Source organism: Cinclus cinclus, chromosome 6, assembly GCF_963662255.1.
Source record: "Cinclus cinclus chromosome 6, bCinCin1.1, whole genome shotgun sequence".
Classification (NCBI taxonomy): Eukaryota; Metazoa; Chordata; class Aves; order Passeriformes; family Cinclidae; genus Cinclus; species Cinclus cinclus.
The window spans coordinates 24,178,941-24,201,869 of record NC_085051.1 but is presented as its reverse complement, the minus strand read 5'-3'; the positions used below and the strand labels follow the sequence as shown (position 1 = coordinate 24,201,869).

Here is a 22,929-nt window from a genome sequence, read left to right as displayed (position 1 = left end):
TCAATAAGAAGGTTATTTGCACTGTTATTTCTGACACTACAGTGACTCATCCCAGAAAACAAGACACAGTGGAGAAGACATAAGGATGTAGCACTATTTCAAAAGAAAGACAACGCAAGACTTGAAGCTAAATTTGACAGCTCCTTCTTACTCTTATGCCCTTTAATACGGGACAAGAGGTATCTGACTTAAAGTAACAGTAGGTAAGTTCAGGCCCAAGAAGCAGCTTCCATGTAATCAGCTTGAGACTCTCATTATGGCAGGCTATTAAAAAAATAAAACTGGGGCAAGGATTTAGAAACAGATGAATAATTTTATGACCACCACCACTTATTTGCTATGCAACTACAGGAACAAAAAAGGTAGCCGCTGTTCCAGCCTCAGTATAATCAGCTTATCTGTACGACAGAGGAAAGAATTCCCTTTCCTCGGGCACTCCTGCTTACAAAGCCTTCTTAGTTATATCTGCATCCAACCTGGAAATTTTGTTTTTCTACAGCTCAAAGCATCTTTTTCAGAGAAACAGCAAGACTGAACCCTTCCTCTGGTGAAAGCACAAACCATTTGACAGAGAAGATGTGAAACTGAAACGCAGTCTGGAAACCCTATCCAAAATACCAATGTAGCTGTATCATCCACATGAACCAGTGAAGACACTTTCACACAAAGGATAGGTCTTTCCTGATACAAACTCAATTTAGCTCGTCCAGTTTCTTGTATCATATTTGAAGCAGAAGAAAAATATCCTTCAAAAAAAAAAATCACCTTACTGAAAAAGAAGACAGCAAAACCTAAAATTTCCAGTGATCAGCACATCCCCAACCAGGTCAGGTCAACAGGAGCCACTTTTCAAAACTTACCTCCCTTACCAGGGGCAAACCAATTGCTGCATATACCTAAACTACTAACACAGAGTTCTGATGTTTTTCCCCCTCTGGACAACACTAAGAAAATTATTGTTAACCCTGTTAACTTAACAACTTACTCATGCCCAGTTTTCCATGCCAACCCTAGGCAGACTCTCCATGCATAGCACGTGATGATAGGGTGTGTGTGATAGGAGGCACAAAGGACAGCATTAATGCATTCTGAGTTTCCATGCTGCTTCTGCAAAGTCTCAGAAACACCAGGAGCACAGTTCACCCCAGAGATCTGCTGCAAGAGCCCACCCCTTTGCCTGTCTGTACTACCATTGAGAGATCCAGTCTCTGCCCTTACAATCTTCAGAACCCATCTGCAGCATGACAATGGCAGCTATAAAGACATCAACACCAACATCTCTATTTTCATCTACGTGAATAGCACACGGCCATATGAGAAGAAGGTTTTTAACTCTGAAAATACTGAAAAACCTCAGACTAGATGGGAAAGGTTCAAGAAAAAATAGAGGAGGAACGGCAAGCATGTATCTTACCTCCTGAGTGAATCCTCCTCTGAGCTTTCCTCAGGCATTTCCTGGTTTAAGGCCTCCTGTGATACATTCCCAGGTCTGCTTGAAGCCGACTGGCTGTAAACTCTTTCCCAGTGCCCCGTCTCCTGGTTAAAGACCACTCCCACGGTCCTCTCCTCCTGCGGGGTGGAAGAGCTGCCCAGCTGCAGTCTGCTAGAGGCAGGAGCTCTGCCCTCGGTTCTCTCTGCAGGCTGCACCTGGCTGGTATTTGGAGGCACACCCTCAAATGTGCTTTGGACCTGCCCTGGTGTGTAGCTAGGCGTGCTTCTTTCCCAGCGCAGCGTGTCATTGTTAAAGGTCAGCAGGTTATGACAAGCACGACAGCGGTTCAGGTGACCCCGGGACAAATTGGAATTGTTTTCACTGCTTTGTGGAGTCTGCTGATGGGAGGGACCCGGTCGATCAGGCTCAATGTTGTTGTTGAGCATTTCCTGAGCCTGTTGCGACTGGCTGGGCTCCCCACCAATCCCCTGATCTAACTCCTGAAGCCGGTCATATTCCAGGAAGAATCGCCTCAAATCACACTGGAGCTCATTACGAATGCTGGCCGGATTGCTCGGGCCAGCACTACTACCACTGTTCACCTCAGCCCCTGGGGCCAAAAAGCCCCTCCCTTCTGTTGCAGAGGTATAGACTGATGCCTGGGAACCTCCCTCCTGCTGTCTGAGCACGGACAGCAAGCTCACGGAGGAGGCACTGGTCCTAGGGGGAGGCATGGCTTCCAGCTCAGACCGAGAGCTCATGTTCAGCACTGTCCTGGACCAGTCAGACCCACCCAAGCCTGAAGCCATCTCTCTCGCAGACTGTTGGTACCTCGACTGGTGGCCTGCCAAGGACCCGCTGAGGGACCGCCGTGTGGGGCCCAGGCTAAGGTTGCGCAGGGTGTTGCCAGCAGTGCTGCTCTGAACTGTGCTGAAAGCAGAGGGCCTGTTAAGTATCCCCTGCTCCTCCTGCGCTATGGATGCCTGCTCTGGGGGTTGATAAGGCTCTGTCTGCACAGAGGAGAAGGAAGTGCCAGTGGCCCCAGAAGACGTGGAGGGTGCATTTTCCTGGTGTGGGAAGAGAGAAGAAGGAAGTCTTGCACTAGAGCATCGGCTGCAAAGGCACAACATCCCCAGGTGCTGGCAGCACTCTGCTGTGGGATAGCTGACTCGCTCCCGGAGCCTGTTATAGACAGATGCCCTTGTGTTCTCACTGGCTGGAGGCGGAGGTGGTGGTGGTGGAGGCGGTGGAGGGGATGGGGTAGCAGAGTCTTGAACACTGTTTTGCTCTCCCACCTGTATGCCAGAGGAGCGGGAGGACAACATATGCAGGAAGTTGTGCAGGAGAGGCGTGCGCCTCACAGGCTGAGACGGAAGGATAGCGCGCTGGCGATAATGCGGCATCTCTGTGCTGTCCACGGAGATTTCCACTTCCTCATCGCTCTGCAGAAGGAAACAAAGTTCAGTCACCTCAAAGCAAAATCCTATACTTCCATATAAACGGCAGAGAGTCAGCTACCAGCCCAGACAGATGAAAGGATGTGGTAAGTCCCTTCCTGAAGGCCTTGACTTTGGAGGAAATCAGTTGAGATGGTTTCTAAGTTCGTTTTATGGATCTAGACAACCTCTTCCTACAGCCCTGTGAGCTTTCACAATACATTGTTGATACAAACAGAAGTATCAGTGTCTAAGGGGAGAATTATTAAAACCTCAAATAGCCTAAAATCCAAAAGAACATCACAACAGAACTGAAAGAATAGGACCACTGAGACCTCTGTCCCACCATTAGTCAGACAGAGAGGGCAAAACAATCACATGTTGGAAAGCACTTTATTAGCCATTCACGTAACACAAGAACATTCATGTGACCAATGAAGGTGAGACAGAACTCAGCTTTAGAAGACTTCAGGTTTTCACTAAAACACAAGTCCACTTAGAAACAGACTAGGGCTAAAGTACATAGAGCACCTCGTGATTAGCCAGTCAGTGTAAGTCCTGACATTCTCCTTACCTGCTGGTTAGAAGGGTTAACTATCGCTGTGAGCAAGTAGTGTCCCAAGGGATCAAACCGTACCAGCCTAAAATAAAAGCAGTGCCAGAATATCCATCAGTTCACATTCCACATTGACACAGGAAGCTGAACACATCAGGGAAGAAAACCCCACTACATATTTGCAAAGAGAACATTATACTACATTATCAACATTTTTATGAAAGATGTCAAAAAGTTTATACATTAAGAAGTACAAAATGTACCTATCTAGATGAAGATTGAAGTTATTTTATAGTCCACAGCAACACTACAGCAAAGTTAAAAGCTGGAAATAAGTACTCTGTATCAACTGAAATAGCGAGAAAATTTAAGGGAATATAAGTGTTTATATTATAAAATTCATTTGGTACAAAGGGAGATATTAATGTTCCTTGATGCCACATCGTTGTCTTCTTTTAAATTGCTCAAAAGCAGGCATCAGGTTTCCAGGAAGCCAGTTTCCTCTACAAGTGTGCCAAAGTAATAGCCCAGCATTCTGTTCCAGCAATTGCTGGGTTTTCTCATCCTTATGACTGACAAGTTTAATTACTAAGCCTACAAATCAACATGAAGCAAATTCTGGACATGTAATGGACACATGCCCTATTACAAATATGAACAATGAAGCTGGTCTATTACTTGCAATTGGTTTTCTTCCCGCCCACAGAATCAGTTTTCTACCGAATCAAGGAGTTGCAAGCAACACTTCTCTCCACTGCCTGAGTGCAGAGGGTGCAGCATCCCAGAGGAACCTCACACACGCTTCCCAAATCTGACCTTTTTTCACATACAGGTGTTCTCTTCACCCAGAAGCAGGAGCTCACCTGACCCGTTCCATCTCACTGGCTGTTTTCACCACAGCAAAAGGCTCCCGACGACTCCAGTCCCAGAAATGTATCTCATTGGCAGTGGCAATCAACAAGAGCTGAGCCGTAGGATGAAAAGCAAGTGATGCAATGGCATTGTTGCTATCTGTGAACCAGCTCTCACTTCCACCCTAGAGTGAGGAGTCAAGAACCACAAGCAGTTTATCACAAAGTTTGCTATCATTAAGTTTCCACATACTTGCAGTGCCTCCCAGCCTGCCTAGAGCATTGCAAGTGAGGTGCTGTCTCAGCAACAGCTGCTCCCATACAAGGTCATATGCCAGGTCTAAAATGTAATGCTACTTGCAACAATGACCACAGATGTATTTTTGTAGGGAAGTGTGTCTCAAGCAGCCTGCAAAAATGCTTCATTAAAAATAAAAAAAAACAGAGAAACCCACATGTTTTATCTCTGTGCCATTTACCAAACTAGGTAGAGCAGCAGCTTCTCTAATGAACAGTTCAGATATGCTCAGTGGAATAACAAACATCATGTCTTTCACAAAGGCTAAACAGGCACCTTGCACAAAGGTCTCCAGCATTACGTGTACCATTGCAATCAATGAAACAGGTGCTGTTAAGAAGCATGACCTACCTGGCAGGACTGAATAAGGATCTGTCACCTCTCTAAAGAGAAGAGGACAGCTTGGTCTGTTCTATGCTTTTAGACACAGGTCCCAGAAACACTTCCAAACAGCTCTCTTACCAGGTAACATTTTGAAAACAAACTCAGCCAAAAAAAGTCACCATCCATCAAACATCAAAGGAACACATGTTTCAGGAAAGACTTACATGTAAATCCCAAATTCTAACCTCCCCATCTAGGCATCCTGAAGCAATGAGGCCTGGGATGGTGGGATGGAAGGTGACACACCAGGGAGTACGGCGATGTCCAACCAAGGAATGAACACACTTGCCCGTTTTCACCTCTGTGATATAGATGTTGTGGTTCACATGTGTGGAAGCCATTAGGGTCCTGGGAATGCAGAAGGTATGACAAACATTAGCATGAGAAGAATATAGCAAAATCAGACGGTTAACTTCATCTCAACAGGGTCTGTTCACATCTAACCCAGCAGCTCTCCCATACAGAGCTCAAAGGGTAAGAGGCTACTATTTTACCAATGGTCACAAAGCTTCCTGTAGCCAGATTTCAGGGTCCATGCAAACATGAGCTCATCTGAATCTGCAAGCACAAACTTGACCTTGAACGTCAGAGTGAGCATGCAGCTCAGAAGACACTCCTGAGTGACAGTCTGGGGCAAATAAATATTCCCAATTCTCCACACTGTCTCAACTACTGTCAAATCAAGTGATACTATGAGAGATCCCACCTCCATTTCTGCTACCAATACACACATCATTCTACTCTGTTCTTTATTCCTAAATATCCCAATGAATGCGTCACGTCATTTGGGTATGTTGCATTAAATCATCCTTTACTCCCTTTAGTTTCTTATGAAATCCCACATTGTTTGCACAGATCCTTTTTCCTTAGAACTTTGTATCACCTGGGTACCTCAGAAATTAAACACCAACTATGCTCGAAGCTGTGAGATTAGGAAGGTGCACACGTTCCATCCATGCGTGTCAGGAAAGAGAAGTTTCACTCGGCTGTTCAGGACTGGACAACTCAATGGGCACAAGCCTCCATCACTTTTTTAAGTGTAGGGAGACTGTTGAAACAGGGAATGAACTAGGAGTTAATTACCTGTCTGGACTAAACGCCAGCAAGAAGGTGGAGCGTGGACTGTCTGGTAACTCAACTTTCTGAAAAAGCCAACAAAGCAGGAAGTGTTGCAAGAGTCATATGATCATACTTTAACTGTAGGCCACACACACAACAAGGGGAACCCGCTGCAGGAACATATCTAATATCACATCACTGCAGGAACTGAACAGAGCCAGAGAGCAAGCATGTCAAGTGTAACATATCAAAGGTACAATCACAAGACAATTTATTTAAAATCCCTGCCTCCCTCCCCCACTCCAAGATCAAGCTATGCAGCTCTATCCCACAACCTTACCTTGCCTTCCCATTTCATCCATCGAGTTTTATCCTCCACCAGCTCCTGCAGAAGCCGCTGAGCACCCAAGGCTTGGGTACCCCGTTCCCTACCCCACAGGATGCGGACAGCATTCTTCTCTGGGACAACCTTCATGGCTCTCAGCTGCCAACACCACGCCCACTACTGAGAGGAGACACCAGCAGGCTCCAGATGACAACCACCACCAAGCTACAAATACGCTTTCCACATTTCAGTTGTTTATCTTCATGGAAACCTAAAAAGATAAGAAACTGATAAGGAAGGCAGCTTTTACTTTGATCACCCAAATGAAGTAAAAGCTTTAAATCCCAAAAATACTAGATTTGAGCATCAAATCTTTCTTCTTACACAGCCTTTGCTACCTGCTTCCATTATCACTTTGAAATTTCTGCAGCCAAAGATTACTTTGAAAGCATCCAAATCTTCCCTTGTACACGTGCCCTAGGCACACTACACATACGGAGAATTAAAAAATGGCCTTCAAATTCTTTCCCTTTCCTTCATCTTGCTGTATATAATAAAGGAAAAAATATTTATGAAAATACAGTCTTTGCACCTTGAAGATTTAGGTCCTATCTGGGAAGAGTGTCTGAAAGCTAGAGGAACAGTATTACCAAATTGGCAATATGACAGATGAATCTCCCAGGAACTACTCAAATTTCAGTAACAGGTCAAACTGCAAAGATCAGATGACTGACAGACCTCAAGTCCAAGTTATTTCCAGCTCCATCAACAGCTTACAAAATATGAAAACGATGTATGGGACAGGTCCACCAAGATTATTCCATTGTCTGCACATCATCTTTCAATCAGCATTGCTCTTAGAACAGCAGTTCACCAAAGTAATGAACAGTGGCAAAAAATAATGCTTTTGGAACACTTTGAGCTGCAAAGGAAAGCTTTAATACCCACTGTCTATAAGAAAAAGCTATATAAATATAATAAATAAATAATACAGTGACTCTAATAGCAATGAAGTCACACAGCTTTGCAGTACTGTCATACATTGGAATTTGCCACAAAAAGCTCTCCAGGAAAGTTTCTTAGAACAGATAAACCAAGAAACACAGCTGTTACCTTCTGATCCCAGCAATGTGCATACTACTCTGATACCTCTTGATAACATGAAGATGTACAGACAAACCCTACTCAGCTCATGTTACACTGAATGAAAACATCAATAATCAATAGAGAAGGAAATAACAATTTAAAAAAAAACCACATAAAGAAGAAAAAAGGTTAATGTGCACAAGAGACAAATTGTTAAATGACAGAACTCAGAATGGTCATCAGCAATATTTTCTTTCCTCCCACGCTCCCTAAAAAAACTATCCTGAACAGATGATTTAAGACAGCTGCAGTTCATAGGGAGGAGCTGTCTAAACAGATAAGCCAGGAAAATGAGTTCTAAAAAAGCACAGCAGTTTTTATTTGTAGAAGTAAAATAAAGAGTACTGAAGTAATTAACAAGTAAAGGCATCCATCTTCCTAGAACATAAAATCTTCAGTGAAAGCCAAGATTGCTGGAAATTCCCTGATGCTTAATGTGAACAGCAGTGGGATCATGTATTTTAGAGAAGCTGAACTCCATAGTGTACAATAAGCCTTCTTTCTTGAATCTGAGAGTCAGTCAAACATTAGGTAGGAATTATTCTACAAAATAAAAGCCTTACTGGAAAGCAACACAATAACTAAATATATCATGCTGCACAAGAATTCTTAAAAATAACTGTACAGATTAAAAAAGCCCAGATCCAAAAAAGACAGAAGGATAACTGGAACAGATATATCCAAAAGCACAATATAATACAGGAATCCCTAAACTAAAAATCTTATTTAGTTAAATGCTAATAAATCCTGATCTGGATTCCACATACAGCCCCAGGCACCCATGTTCAGAAATGGCTGGATTCAGATGGTAAGCAGAATGGAGGAGAAGGACTCAGAAGGAAGCTCAGAAAAATACAGGCAACAAGAAGTCTACATTACAGGAGGAAACTGTACATCTAATTTAACTCTTAATCTGGTAAAATTAAGAAAACAGTATCTGAATATTCTACATGGGTGTATTCAAGGAATTTGCACTAAAACAACCCAAGAATAAACATATAAACAGGACACCAATGAAAGACTGGTCCTGCAGCTGGAATAAGCTGGAAGTTTGAGAAGATTTAAACTTTGGAATAGCTTTTTGATAGCTGTGAAGGATAAATCACATATATAACTTGAGATCATGGTAATTTCCAAGCAGGATAACAATCACTCACGAAAAAGAACAAGCTCTGACAACCTAGCAACATTTCAGTCCTATCAGAACTAATGTTCCCTAAAGAACAATAGCTTAACAAATGACTTTAAGTTTATTTATGCCATGGACTAGTTACAAATTGCAAAATAAATGGGGAAATAACTCCTACAACTGCGGTTAGTGAAGTTCTAGTATTCACCTTATTGAAGGACCAAGTCATCTCTACTATATAAAACCAAGTATACATACCTTAAGACAGCTTATATAAATATCTGCATATGTGTCCTAATTTATTCAACTAATCTGGCTATAACAAACACTTCATATGTGAGCCTGAGTGTTTGAACTTCATGTTTTTCCCTTAGGGACTGTACCTCATTTTTTCAACTTCTTCTGACTCATGTCTTTATCCCATTTTAAAAGTAAACAAAGGAAACACCCAGGGCTCTAATGCCTTCACAGTACCCTGCTCACCTGCTCAACTTTTTTAAAAGCTGGGATCTCTTCAGAAAACACTGTATGTATCCTTCTTGAGTGATGTTGAGATTTCAGTGTTACCTCGGGTTCCTCGGGGGGCCAAACTTTAGCCTTTGTCTGAATTAGCCTGAACACAGTAACTACTCCTCTAGCTGGTGACACATTCAGCAAGGCATCAGACAGGCAAAAACACTCAGAGCCTTCCAATGAAGAAACAGATGCAGCATAGCACTGGCATGCAGTGGCATTATCTGACATTATCTTTGCTCATTTTAGCAGGAAGCCTTCAACCTTTCTATTGGAACATGCGTACAGCTTCAGTTTGTTTTGGTGTAGGGTTTTTGGGTTTTGGGATTTTTAGGTTTTTGGTTTGTAAAGGGTTTTTTCTGAGGGTGTTAAAGGAGACAGTATTTTCTCTAACCTAGTAAAGATACCCACCAACTCCAAACATCTTGCACAAATATAAGCTGAACAAAGACAGCATGTTATTAAATACCATTAGCAGATAAACCATTGAAACACCAACCATATTTACAGCTACTCATTAGCCATCTGACTAATGAAGTTTAAGTTAAATACAGGGGGTTTGAAAATACTTCTTGGGACTCAGCATAAATAAAACTTGCAGCTCACTCGATCAGACCTGTTCAGGTAGACTGATTCAGTAGCAGTGTCTATTACAAATACCCACAACTATCACAACTGATAAACAGCTGACCACCTAAAGAGGGATTGGTATTGTTCTGTTTCCTTCTTCTTGCTGAGTTAGTTTTGCTTTGTTTATTTGTTTTTGGGGGGAGGAAGGGCGATTTGGTTGGTTGGTTTAATCAGGATGACCAAAAGTGTCCAACAGCTGCAAGATTAGCTGATGCCCTGAATGTAACCCAGAGTACCACAGAAAATTCTGAAAAGGGGGAGTCAAGAATATTTTCTGTAATTGGCAGCTTTCTTTCCTTAAGTGTTTTCTCCCTTCAGGGCATATCAGGACAACATGCTGGGCTGTTTACATTTTTGGAAAGAACATTATAAAGCACAAACCCAAGCCTTTTACTTGCTCTGTACCAGCCATCCTTGAAGAAGCCTGAAGAATTCCCAGTACTGGAGTAATGTAGGTTCACTTGTAACTGTCACTTTCACAGAAGCTGAACCTCTAAAAAATGAAAGTGAAGCTGCAAATGGGTGATACCTCGTAGTGGTAGATGGCCCCCTGAAAACACTGACAAAAAGGTAGGGCAAGAAGAGGAATAAAAAGAAGCACATTCTATTGGCCATATAAAAAGGATGTCAAGATATTTTATGCATTATGCAATGGCTCACCATATTCCAGTTCAAAACTTCAGCACTTTACAGAGATGATGGCCCCATCTCTTAATGTGCCCCCTCCCCATCTTTGTTGCTATTAATTTTGTGGAGATTCTGGCACCACCATGCTGGGAGCACAGCTGGCTTTGATACAAAGATGAATATTGCAATACTACCTTCATGTTATTCCAGTCTTCATGAGGGAAAAACGTTATTTCACGTGGCCTTCAGCCCTATTACCACTGCAAAGAACTTGTGGTTGTGTGCTGAGCCCAACGCTAAAAGCCTTTCCTAATGCATGTGCAGAGAATCAGTGTGAATAGCTCCATCAGTGTTTAAAAAGGAAGAAAAATTTAAAAAAACCCACAAAGCTGCAATCACTAAAATGTATTTACAATGGGAGACCTATGCAGAAGATACAAATATCCAAATAATTTCAGATAATTTTGCTGCCCAAAGAGATCTCATGTGACTGATGAAGAGGCAATATGAAGTGAAATATTAAAGCTGTCACTGACTTTGCAATCTGGGTTCCACAGAATGTATTTATAAGACTCCCTGTAAGAGACCAGAGGGAAAAAAGCACATGCCAGTAGTTTTGATCTCCAAGTCCCTTTGTCAAGTTTTAAGACTTCCAAAACATATTGACTGTAAAACAGCTATGATCCACACAGAGCTGATGGGCCAGGGCTGTATACTTTGTACTAAAAGAACATGCATGGGAAAAAAAAAGGACTCAAAACACAACAAAAGCAAAACTGTGGTCAACAATGAGGCATACCACTATCCTGCAAAACCACAAGCAAACCTGTGTCTCTAGAAAATAAGAGGAAACAGATTATTACACTCAATTTCCCCAGCTCTGGCCAGGGGCCTACCTATCTTGTAATTTCAAAATGTCTGTTCTTAAGCAGCATGTACAGCACTAACAATGCCACTGCAATTATTCCAAAGTGCAGCATCTCAAGTTTTAACACCAGCAACACACTAAAAAAATCATAAGAACTGCTTACTGCACTTAATAAATGCTATATTTTAAGTTTCATTTCATAAATATTAGCAATAATTTAGTATTCCCACTATTGCACATGTGGGTGGGTTCTCCAAGAGCAATCAGACCATCAGACAGGCATGAAAACAGTGTATCCAGCACTACAGCCCAAATGCCTTATCTCTGCTGACAGTGAGCCTAATGAAGGCTGCAGTCACAAGACAGGTTATTTCCTCCAAGGATTTTTTACAAGTCGGTTTCCTTTGTATTTTATACAGCTTAATTTTGAATCAAACTGCCTTATCAAGACCCCTTGTGCTTTTCAGAGGCTCAGGACAGCAAAAAGTGCCCACTGAAAACAGCCAAAGATCATCTTGCCAAGGACCATGAACTACACAACCCCTCCTTTTGCAGACACTTCATTGATGAAACAATAAAATCTAGTTCTGACACCCACAGACAGATCTCCAAGAACAAACCAGATGCCTAGAACATAATTTGGAATATATACAAGCAATCACACAGCTCCAGGGACTTTCTAGTTCCCTTCCTTGTTTACAATCTGTTTCTCTCCCTTATGCAATATGGAGATTTTGAGGCCATAATTTTCCTGAATTGCATGAAACAATACCATGTAAGAAGTCCAAGAAATACTACACCAGATAGAAGACCTGACTTATACTTGCAGTTTTATTAAAAATACTGATTCAATCCATATCAAATGTCATGCCATTTCCACTAACCCTTTCTGTGTCTCCACCTGAAAAACTGAGCAAAAATTTTTAAAAAGTTTTTATAAAAACAAAACTAACAAGCTGATTTTCCCTCTTTGCAGTGCATCAACTCAGCTTAACAAGACAACTCAAGGAGTCCCAGTTTGGTAAGTAAGTCCTAGTTTGCCAGTAGCACTGGCATTTAAACAATGCTATAACAGCAACAAAATCAGTAGAAAATAGGCAACGTGACTCATATCCCAAATAGTTGCATGAGTCAAAATACAAGTATTGGAAGAACAGGACTATGCTCATTCTTAAATGACAGGGTCACATGAATTTCTGGCAATGTACCCGATTAGCAATATATGTTTAAATTTACTTCAAACAACTTGATTTGTCTTCCTTTAACTCCATTTGTGGTAGTTCCAGATATGCTTTGAGACTGTTTGTAGAGGCATTAGCTCTTCTTGGGTTAAAAATAAACAAAAAACAAACAAAAAAAAAAAAAAAAAAAAAAAAAAACAACACAAAAAAAACCCACAACATAAACACACCAGAAAACATTTTGCATAGAGCAAACCTCAAGATACTTTGCAGCAATATCTAAATGAACAAAAAACTGAAAATAAAGCTATATTGGACTAGAATCTTTAAACAAGGCTAACCCACAAACAAAAACAGTCTACAGATGAGTAACAACAACTATCTTAAGCATTATTAACCAAAACAATAAAAAAGCAAAAGTAGAAGCCATTGTTTTTGTTCTGCTTCTGCTTGTGCCCTTGATTTTGCTTTAAAAAAAAAAAAGCTGCTTAATTTAAGAATTTAATTAGAACAAGAGTCAGTCTTCAACTAAGTGCCCCTAAACATGGAGAATAAAAACTCACCTAGAATGAAAGAAAATTTATAATGCAACTATCCAAGAGAATCCAAAACTAATACCATGAAGGCACTTCCATTATATGGTCCTGGTTTTACTCTTCCAAGTTTTTAAATACTCCCCAAAGTATTATACTGTAAGCTGAAGTTTTTCCTTGATTAAAGCCAGAGAGGGATGGAAAGTAATTCCAAAGCACATTTTCTGTAGATGCAGTAGACACACTGCTCTAAATTGCACTCACTGCAATAAGTGTTTACACATAAAATAGGATTCCTAAAAAAAAAAATAACTTGTCTTAGTGCTTCATGATTGAAAAATTCAATGCTGTGTTTTAAACTGCAACTACAAACAGCTCAGGAAATTCAATTACGTTACAAAGATGTCAATAGTACTTTGTCATTTCAAGATCCTGTATGACTGCAACAAGGAGCTAATTGCCATTAGAATCTTAATTTGTCTTCCCAGTCTGAATTAAATTATCTAAATACACATAAAAGAACTTTTCAGTCAAAAGAAGTACATTACAATTCTGGCTATTTACAGCAAAATATCAACTCCTAAAGGTCAAAAAATTAATGGCAAATATAATAAGGGAAGTAATAATAATAAATGTAAGTGATCATCCATGTCTGGAGTCTAACAGTTTAATTTACCAATGAGAATATGGAACACTTTCATAACTATTATTACAGCTTCCACATAAACTTAATGAATTCTTGAGAAGAGAGATATTAGTTTTCAATCCAAAACACTTTTCCTTTTTCCAGAAGGAAAAAAAATAAATATAATTTCACAAAGCTGTAAGGTAAGCGTATAGCAATTCCATATTCAAATCATAGCATCCTTTTTTAAGTACTATACAAAGGGAAGGGAAGGGAAGGGAAGGGAAGGGAAGGGAAGGGAAGGGAAGGGAAGGAAGGGAAGGGAAGGGAAGGGAAGGAAGGGAAGGGGAAGGGAAGGGAAGGGAAGGAAGGGAAGGGAAGGGAAGGGAAGGGAAGGGAAGGGAAGGGAAGGGAAGAGAAGAGAAGAGAAGAGAAGAGAAGAGAAGAGAAGAGAAGAGAAGAGAAGAGAAGAGGAAAGAAGGAAGAGAAGAGAAGAGAAGAGAAGAGAAGAGAAGAGAAGAGAGGAAGAGAAGAGAAGAGAAGAGAAGAGAAGAAGAGAAGAGAAGGAGAAGAGAAGAGAAGAGAAGAGAAGAGAAGAGAAAGAGAGAAGAGAAGAGAAGAGAAGAGAAGAAGAGAAGAGAAGAGAAGAGAAAGAGAAGAGAAGAGAAGAGAAGAGAAGAAGAGAAGAGAAGAGAAGAGAAGAGAAGAGACAAAAAGAGCAATACAGAATTCAGATTAACCGCTAAAATATAATTCTCATTTAGATAGAAAGGCAAAGGAATTTACATTAATAGTCACATCAAGGTTCCTCAAGCTCAAGGGCCACAGCCAAGTGCCATCACACATTCCACAGCAATGTGGGAATGCCAACACTACAGAGCAGAAGAAACAGGATCACATACACCCAAGGTGAAGACAAAGTGTTTTATGCATTCAAGGCTGTACTTAAGGCACATGTACCTTATCCTAGTAATAAAGAAAAAGCAACTGGAAGCAAGAACATGTTTTAGAAAATACAGGTCATATAATTTCTTGCTCACATGGACATACAGTAGCAAGACAAAAAGCAAAAATGATCCACACAGAAGCTGAAGTCTTCACACAAAGATGTATCAAAATTATAGAAGAGGTGGGAGACAATGAAGATTTAGACTCTGAACAAAGAAACTCAGACAATTCTTGACACTGTTGCCCTTCTTCACCTTAGATTGAGTCTGTGGGAGAAATATAAAGGCAGGGGAAAAAGTGTACAAAACATGAGTCAGAGACTCCTCTCAGTAATTCTGTGCTGCTCAAGGTGGAGAATTAGTAATACATACCAGGAAGAAGGAAGCAGGAATCACTCTGCAAGGACAACCCAAAACACCTCACTGAGAACATGAAAAGTGGAGCTGTACGAGCACATGGATTAAGATGATCCTCTCCGGGCTCAAGCCTGACACCTCATCATCCCATTCAATAAACACTTTACAAAAACTGGAGACAACAAACAGCTGCCAGACAACAATCCCAGTCAGAATTCCTAACAACCAACTAAGTCCTGAGATGCAGACAAGTAGGGCTGCTTCTTGTAGAGGAAAGCAGGTCTCCTCTTGTTTCAAGCAATCCAGTAGATGGGTCTTTAATTAGGCAGCTACTATATCCTGTAATAACCTTACAATAAAATATTTCTAATATTAATCCTCTTCCACTGCATATCACATTGTTATTCACTTCTCTAAAACAAAATTCTGCCGCCCTTACCTTACTAATATTTTGTTTCTATCACCCTCCTTGCTAGGATAGCACAGGGCTACTAACACAAAACACACAAAGTAACTATTTCCACGCACTATGCTCCTTATCAGGTCCCCAGAAACTCAGTAGGGAAAAAAAAAGTACCTCGGTTCTGTTTGCATTAGTTTGTAAGGATTCACATCAACAATAACTCTGCAAAACCTAGTCAGCTTACTAACCATGGCATAAAAGATACTAGAGTTTCTTTCCAGAAGTTTCTTTAAGAAATAAGTTATTTCTTATTATTCAAATGCCAAATTTCTGCAGGCGGATAGCAGCAGACTGGATCATTGCTTGCGTTCTTTAGAACTGGTTGTTACAGCTGCATAAAAGTTAGAAGTGCTGCATGGAAAATGGAAAAGTAGGAAACAACCAAACAAGAATCTAGAGGGTCAGTTATGACTCAGAAAAGGGCAAAAGAAAGAAAACTGAGAAGAAGTTGTCAGCAAAGTAAACATTCAGCAGAAACTGCCCAGCAACTCAATCTGAAAAGGCACGTCCAGACATTTGGATCCAAATACATACTTCATTCCAAGTATTAGGAAAAATATAAGTCCTAGTGGATGGCCCTACTCATTAAGAACCACACTGCCACAAATAACACACTTATTTGTGACCATGAAAATAGAAATGGACCAAATTTAAAAAAAAAAAAATTACCCAGAGAAGCATCATTTGTGGACTCCAGAACCAGCATGCAGGGCTACACTGAAGGGTTACAAATGTTAGGAAATGCATTACAGCAGCCCTTCAGAACACAAGAAAGGATTGTGAATTTAGCAGACAATTTCAGGTCTTGTTGCTTGCATCACCCATAAGGCATTCAAATCTGCATGGATTTAACCCCATACCACGTTCTGAAAACCGACCCAACAACAAACTTAACAGACCAGTAATGGACTGGCAATAAGTGTACATTACCAGCAGGTCATTCTTAGGTCCCTTTTCAACATTCCCATTAGCAATTTGAAAGAAGATGGGAGTGGCAAAGGCAAAGAAGCCAGATGACATTTGCAGAGAACACCAAGCTGGGTGGAGCAGTAAACAAGGACAAATACAGAAAAAACACACTGGGTTTTTAAATAAAGACCAAAGAACACTTCATACAAAAAGAGAAAACATAGCAGCACTGAGCACTGACCATATTTACACAGACTTCACATTCATACAACTGATCTTCCTGAAGACGGGCTTGCATCTAGATAACAATTCTTGAATTCATCTACTACCACAGAACAATACTCGACAGTGTGTAGTGAAAAAAGCTACTCGTAACCACCTACAGGATCTCTTGAAGACAAAATGCTGATTTAGTATAGGAAAAATTGCTTTCCAAAGGCAGCTGAAAGCATGGTATTGACAGGATCACAAGTAATCCAAAAACCAGTACACCAATACTACAGAAATTTATGTGGAAAAATATGGTAGATGACAACAAAAACGTTCCCATAGCTGGTGAATTAGCTGGGTTCGTTTCCTCAGAAGACAAGCAGTAACTAGAGGCACACCTGAATGCATCTTATGCCAAACACTACTTTCACAAGCAAGTGTTCTGCAACACACGGTGGAAAGCAGACAACGCTTGCTGCACATTTCATTTGGGTAAGGCCGGAAAACAACAACAATAAAAAACATCTCGAAGCAGCAGCCCCAGAAGGCAACCGGACCGAGGCCGGACCACGGGCCCCCGGACGGTGCCGTGGGGGCAGCAGGAGGGACGGGGGCGATGGCAGGGGAAGCACCAGGCACGCAAGCTGGGACAGAAAATCCGGTTTGAGACACGCTCAAGAGGGCGGCAGCGGGGCACGGGCTGCTCGCCGGGACTGGGGGACGCTCTCCCCGGGGACTCCCGTCCCCGCCGGCCGGCGGGAGGCAGCGCCGCGGGTTTCGCCCTCCCGCCACGGCGCCCGGCCCGGGGCACCGCGCCCGCCTCCCCGCTCCCCCCACCAGAAGGCCGCGGTCCCGGAACTTCCGTACGAAGGCCCCAGCAGCGAGCCCCGTCTCCCTCCGGACCGCGCTCCACTCGCCGCGGCCTCACAAGGGTCGGTACCGCCGCCTTCCGGGGCGCCGCCGCGGGGCCGGCCGCGCCCGCCCGGGAGCGGCGGCGCGGCCTCAGCGCGGGGCCGGCGGCGCGCGTAGGCCCGGAGCGTACCTGCAGCGGCGGGGCCGGAGCGGGGCCGGGCCGGGCCGGGCCAGGCGGACGGAGCGGCCCCGGGGTCGGTCGTCGCCGCCGCCGCGCCGAGCTCCGGCCAGGCGGGCCAGCCGAGCGCCGAGCGGGGCCCAACGGCGGCGGCGCCGAGCGCGGGACCAAGGCCCGAGCAGCCGAGGCTAGAACGCCGCCAGGCAGCGCCAGCCGAGCGACGAGGTCTTCCACCGCCGCCCGGGGGAGACGGAGGGCAGGCGAGAAGAGTCGAGCCCCGAGAACTGCGGGGCAGCACCCCTGCACAGAATTTTTAAAACTGCATAATTTAGCTTAGAGAGGTGTGGGATTCTGGAAAAATGCTCTTAACAAATAAACTAATAAACTAATACGTACAATAGTCAGACTGTATAAAACGGAATGGAAGTTACTGTTCTAAACTTCCAAGATAAGGGTGGTCCAGACTTAGGAGAAATGGGTGTTAATGTCTTCAGACGCCCAGGCCTGGAAGAACCGGCCCGGTGCTGGAGCATTGGCTGTGGAGGTCTCCAGGTTGTCCTAGAACCCAAACAGTTTGAACTCCTGAGCTTTAGGGGAATATGCAGCAGGAAGGTTGTACCTTCCCAATACCTCAGTCAGTGGGGAAAGGAAGAGGGCAATGTGCAGTCGGGAGTTTAGGATAAAAGGAGGTGGCGTACTCCAAAATCTTGAGAGACCTCGCAGGGGTATGGCCCAGGGAACTCTCTACCTTTATTCAAATAAAGTAAAAATAAAGTAGCAGGACTCCTCTGTCTCCTTTGTGGACACTGGCTTTTCACAGTGTGATTTTCTGCATAAACCAAATTACAAATCTCAAAGCAATTTGCAGAAAATATTTTTTTTTCTAATTTCCTTCAGCCTAGAAAAGAGAAGGTTTCTGGATGGCTTAACTGCTGCCTTCTGGTACTTGAAGGGGACATAGAGGAAAGATGGGGTGAGACTATTTACAAGAGTGTGTAGTGACAGAACAAAGAGGAAGGGCTTTAAATTAAAAAAGAGTAAGTTTAAATTAGATATTAGAGAAAACTCTTTACTGTGTGGATGGTGAGGCACAGGAACAGGTTGTCCAGAGAAGCTGAGAATGCCCCATCCCTGAAGTGTTCAAGGCCAGGTTGGATGGAGGAAGCTCTGAGCAACCTGGCCCCATGAGGGAAAAGAAAAATGTCATTTCTGAGGCAAAAAACATCTGGGTGAATTGTTTTGAAGGAAGCTGCAAAAGCGTATGTGGTGGAAACTGCTCCCTCCATTTCCTGAGTGAAGGACATGTGGGTCAGGCAAGAATATTGTTCAGTGGATTGGCTTTGTCTGGTATGGCCTGATGCAGTTTTTGTCCAAACTGACAAGCAGTGAGAACAGTTTTGAAATTAAACTGTACCACAGGCAACAGTGGCTGAAAGAAGACAAAACTGAGCAGCAAATGTGTTCCAGGAAGTGCCTTCACTCTGAGTTTGCTCTGGCCTCAACACATACAGGGAAGAGCTATTCATAGCGTAAATTGAGAAACTCCAGCTTGTCATTAAGTGACAATGTTTGTACCTACACATGTCCACATCTCACTTGACCTTACCAGCACCCACACAGCTCATTCAGTGTCTGCTGGTGTTTTGGTCTAGTGAGCAGTATTTTTAGCACAGACTGTCAGATGTGATTGTGAGCCATCAAGCACCATATACGGCAGCAACTCTTACCTTAAAAAATGCTTTTTTTAGAAAACAACGCTTGTCTCCTTTTTCCTAGGTAAAAGGAGCAGGAGTTTTGCTGCCGTGACCAATAGTAGTTCTTGTATAATACCTTGTGTAAAGAAAATACTTTACAGCTCTCATGGAGACTTCTGAAAAGGTCTTGTTTACACGTCATCGAACACGCTTGGTTTTCTGTGAGATAGTAAGTGCTTATTGCCACTGCAAACCTGGCAGAGTGTATCTAACCCTGCATCTCCCTGCACTGTGAAACGTGTCCGACACGCTTGTATTTCTCAAATGTGGGGCATGGTCCAGCTCACTTCCTCTAAAAGGACAGACCCACTATGTCAGGCAGTTAAACTGCTGCTTTCAGTAGTTACAGTTTAGTAGTTTTCTGCATTTCTTACCACTTTTGTTACATTCACTGCCCAGTAAATAGTAAAGTCTAAGAAACAAAATTTTCTTCGACTGCTGTCATGAGATCCTTGGAAACATTTGTGCCTTTTAGAAAGAGAACACTTCCAGGAAACTGCCCAGCCTTGTGCCAGCAACAACTGCGTGCATCAGTCATCTTGTTCACTGAAGAAGTAGATTGCCAACAGTGCTAGAGCAGCCTTTCCACACCTCTTCTTTGATATAAGTGGGGAACTTTGGCAATCGGTTCAATTTCTGTGACGCAGTCAATCCTTGGCATTTCTTTTACAGCAGCCGACAAGACGACCAGCTCCCTGCTGCAGGAGAAAACCAGCCCCACCTCCACTAGCCTATTTCCTGGTATCTGTTAAATACCCAAAAGAATCACCATTGCTTAACATCTTCTCCAACCTGTTCTGGAAAGAAACAATGTTCAACCCTTTTAGATATGAGCAAGCACTAGTGTGTGCCCAGCAAAATGCCAGACCCCTCCCAGAACACAGCTGCCAGCTTTCATGAAATCACTGGGATTTGTGAGATGTGCAAAATGGAAAAATGGTGTTGAGCAAGAATTTATACCTGCAAGCAAATATATGTTTGCTTTGCTGCTCATGAATTCATAGCAGAAAGGGCCTCATGTGGAAATTTAATTTGTGAAAAATACTGTTTAAAAAAATCAATCATAAGTGTTTTGAGTTACACAGTGGAATAGAACCATTGCTTTGTAAAACACTGCGAGGTTTACAGATTTTCCATCATTATAAATGAAAATTTCCCTAATTTTCCCACTGTTGTCACATTAGTCATTGTTCTCTAAGTCAAGTGAAAGGGGCATCTCTAATCATTACGATGGCAAAAATGTACCAATTAAATTGAATCTTTGGAGAGATTGAGAGAAGTTCAGATATCTGCCTGAAATTAAAAGAGTGAATTTCTTCTTGTCTCACATCTGCTTAAACAGGCTTCAAGAAGAGGAGGGGGCATATTTGCTCCAGATGTCTTCCCAGACTAACTGTTAGAAGCCTTCTTTCTGTCACAACATTAGCTAAAATGAGTAAGTAAAAGTTCCTGACGAACACGACAGGCTTCTGAGTCCACTGATTCCATTTGCTCGTATTCTTCTTCCGATTGCTCCATGTGTCCTGTGGCTGGTGCAGACCACACATCCAGCCCATGTTGCAGGGAGATGTTATGAAGCACGCAGCAGGCCAGAATGATGTGGCTGGACTTCTCTGGAGAATACTGCAGGGTGCCTTTGGAGCCATCGAGGCAGCGGAACCGTGACCGAATGGTTCTGAACGTGCGCTCAATGATGTTGTGAGTGGCAGAATGGGCCATGTTGTAGCGGTACTCTGCAGGCGTCTCAGGGATGTGCAGAGGGGTCATCAACCATGTCCGGAGCAAGAAGGAGCTGTCACCTGTTAGTAATGGAAAGGAGCAGGATAGGTTACACACCTACAGTTAACCACAGATTTCAGCCTCATTTTCTGGTACAGCAGATACAGAGTAAATTCTTCCTCTGGCTAAAAGAGAAGGCATGGAAGAAGTAACTCTGGTTTACAAATGTGACAAAGTAAAGGCATTCAGTTTTACACAAGAAAATCCTGGAAGATTTTCCACAGAAGAGTTAAAAAATAATTAATCTCCTGCAAAAAACGGGGAAAGTGTTGGACTAGGACAGTACCTAGAATTAAAAATTGTATAATTCAGCATGGAAAGGCATAAAATACTGAAAAAAAGCTACTTACAGAATGAATGAGGATTAACACATACAATAATCAGACTGTATAAAACACAGATCAGAAGTTACTGTTCTAAGTTTCCAAGACAAGGGTTGTCCAAATTGAAACATAAACCTCAAAGCACTTTCTAGGAAAGCAATTGTGCCCAGAGGTTCTCACTCAGTAAGGAGACAACATATAATAGACTTTCTACTGAAAACAAGGATGAAAAATTGACTTACCAAGTAGCCAGCCATCTTTATGTAGCTCAGTTTCAAAGTGGCTTGTGAGGGCTGCCTGGTCTAACACCGTGCAGTCAGGCAGGCTGCCTGGCCAGTGCGTTTCAGCACTAAGGAGGACTCCTCTGGAATCACACACCATGAGGCAGTTCAGGGAATGGAGACCCTTTCGGTTCACATAGGACAGGTCCTCAGCATTTGGTGCTTTGATTGCCACGTGGGTGCAGTCAACCACCCCCAGCACTCCCGGCATTCCTGCCAGCCCATAAAAGTCATCCTTCAGGCTCTGTACAGTAGCTTCATCTTTAGGAAAGTGAATGAACTGTGAGGCTCTTTCCACCAGTGCCTCGGTCACATTGGCAACACAGCGGCTCATCGAGGCTTGGCTAATGCCAATAGCATCCCCCATGCGAGTCTGGAAGGAACCGGAGGTATAGAAACCCAACGCAGCAAGTATTTGAGTCTCTGGACTGATGGCCCTGGACCGCTGTGTAGGGCGTGAGAGAGTGGCTCCCAGGAGATCCACCAGGTAGCAAATAAACTGTCGGGGAAAGCCGTACGTGGATACCAGATACTCATCCGTGACATCCTCCAGCTTGAAACGATCCAAAGTCCTGTGTCCGCGGCCATAGAGCAAGAGATCGCAGTCAAGAACCGCTATAGGTACGGCCATGGCTGACGGCCAGGGGCGTCCTCTGGGGCTCCTCTATGACAGGGGCTTTCCCAGAGGCTTCACCTGCATAAAGCAAAAGAGAATACTCAGAACAGTTGTTACTGGTGAGCTTTCAGACCCCGTTACCATTTTTCCTTTTAATCTGATCATCCAGCAAACCATTTTACTTTTCTTTTTCTGCTTTTAAATACACGGGCATCCAGGTAGGGTTACCGCGGAATCGACAACTCTGCCCGGCGCTGACAGGAATTTACCTGCCGTGGCGGAGCTGGAGCTGGAGCCGTCCCCAGTCACCGCCGCCGGAGCACGGCGGACACCAGCGGCGGGCGCCCCGCCGGGCGCAGCCCTTGCCGGGCACCCCGGACCCTAGTCGGAGTCGTCCCACCCCGTACCGGCCCCGCGGCCGCTCCCAGGCGGTCCTCGCCAGCCCGGCCCCACATTCGCCGCGGTAGATTCGCCACAGGCAGGGGCTACCGGCGGGAGCGGCGCCGGGCGCTGCCCCGCTTTTCTCGGCCTCGGCCACCTCCTGCCCCGCCGGCCTGCGGGCTCAGCCCGCCGCGGGTGGGCGGGGAGCGGCGGCTGCGTGCGGAAAGCGCCGCTGCGGATACTCAGGCACCTCCCTTCTTCCCTCCCTTCCTCCTTCCTTCCTTCT

At 43.5% G+C, this 22,929-nt stretch overlaps 2 protein-coding genes across 4 annotated transcripts in view; both read right to left on the bottom strand.

Annotated features, from left to right (window-relative positions):
* Nucleotides 1–17,622, bottom strand: part of AMBRA1 (autophagy and beclin 1 regulator 1) — a 133,096-nt gene extending 115,474 nt beyond the window's left edge. Inside the window, exons 1-8 of one of the 3 annotated variants that reach the window (XM_062495324.1) lie at nucleotides 17,522–17,622; nucleotides 6,357–6,612; nucleotides 6,041–6,099; nucleotides 5,122–5,305; nucleotides 4,288–4,460; nucleotides 3,443–3,509; nucleotides 2,728–2,874; nucleotides 1,415–1,569 (exon numbers count right to left, since the gene is read on the bottom strand). In XM_062495324.1, coding sequence (XP_062351308.1) covers nucleotides 1,415–1,569; nucleotides 2,728–2,874; nucleotides 3,443–3,509; nucleotides 4,288–4,460; nucleotides 5,122–5,305; nucleotides 6,041–6,099; nucleotides 6,357–6,491 — 920 coding nt within the window. In that variant the 5' untranslated portion in view covers nucleotides 6,492–6,612; nucleotides 17,522–17,622. Of the gene's footprint in view, nucleotides 1–1,414; nucleotides 2,875–3,442; nucleotides 3,510–4,287; nucleotides 4,461–5,121; nucleotides 5,306–6,040; nucleotides 6,100–6,356; nucleotides 6,613–9,099; nucleotides 9,236–17,521 lie in introns of those variants that run through there. The other 2 variants (XM_062495322.1, XM_062495323.1) reach the window with 2 other exon arrangements.
* Nucleotides 17,623–20,318: 2,696 nt separating this feature from the next.
* On the bottom strand, nucleotides 20,319–22,434 carry HARBI1 (harbinger transposase derived 1). Its single transcript, XM_062495339.1, has 2 exons — nucleotides 21,608–22,434; nucleotides 20,319–21,062 (listed from the first exon to the last, which is right to left on the bottom strand). The coding sequence occupies exons 1-2, from the start codon at nucleotides 22,275–22,277 to the stop codon at nucleotides 20,686–20,688; spliced, it is 1,047 nt and encodes a 348-aa protein (XP_062351323.1). The 5' UTR covers nucleotides 22,278–22,434; the 3' UTR covers nucleotides 20,319–20,685.
* Between the last annotated feature and the right edge of the window lie 495 nt (nucleotides 22,435–22,929).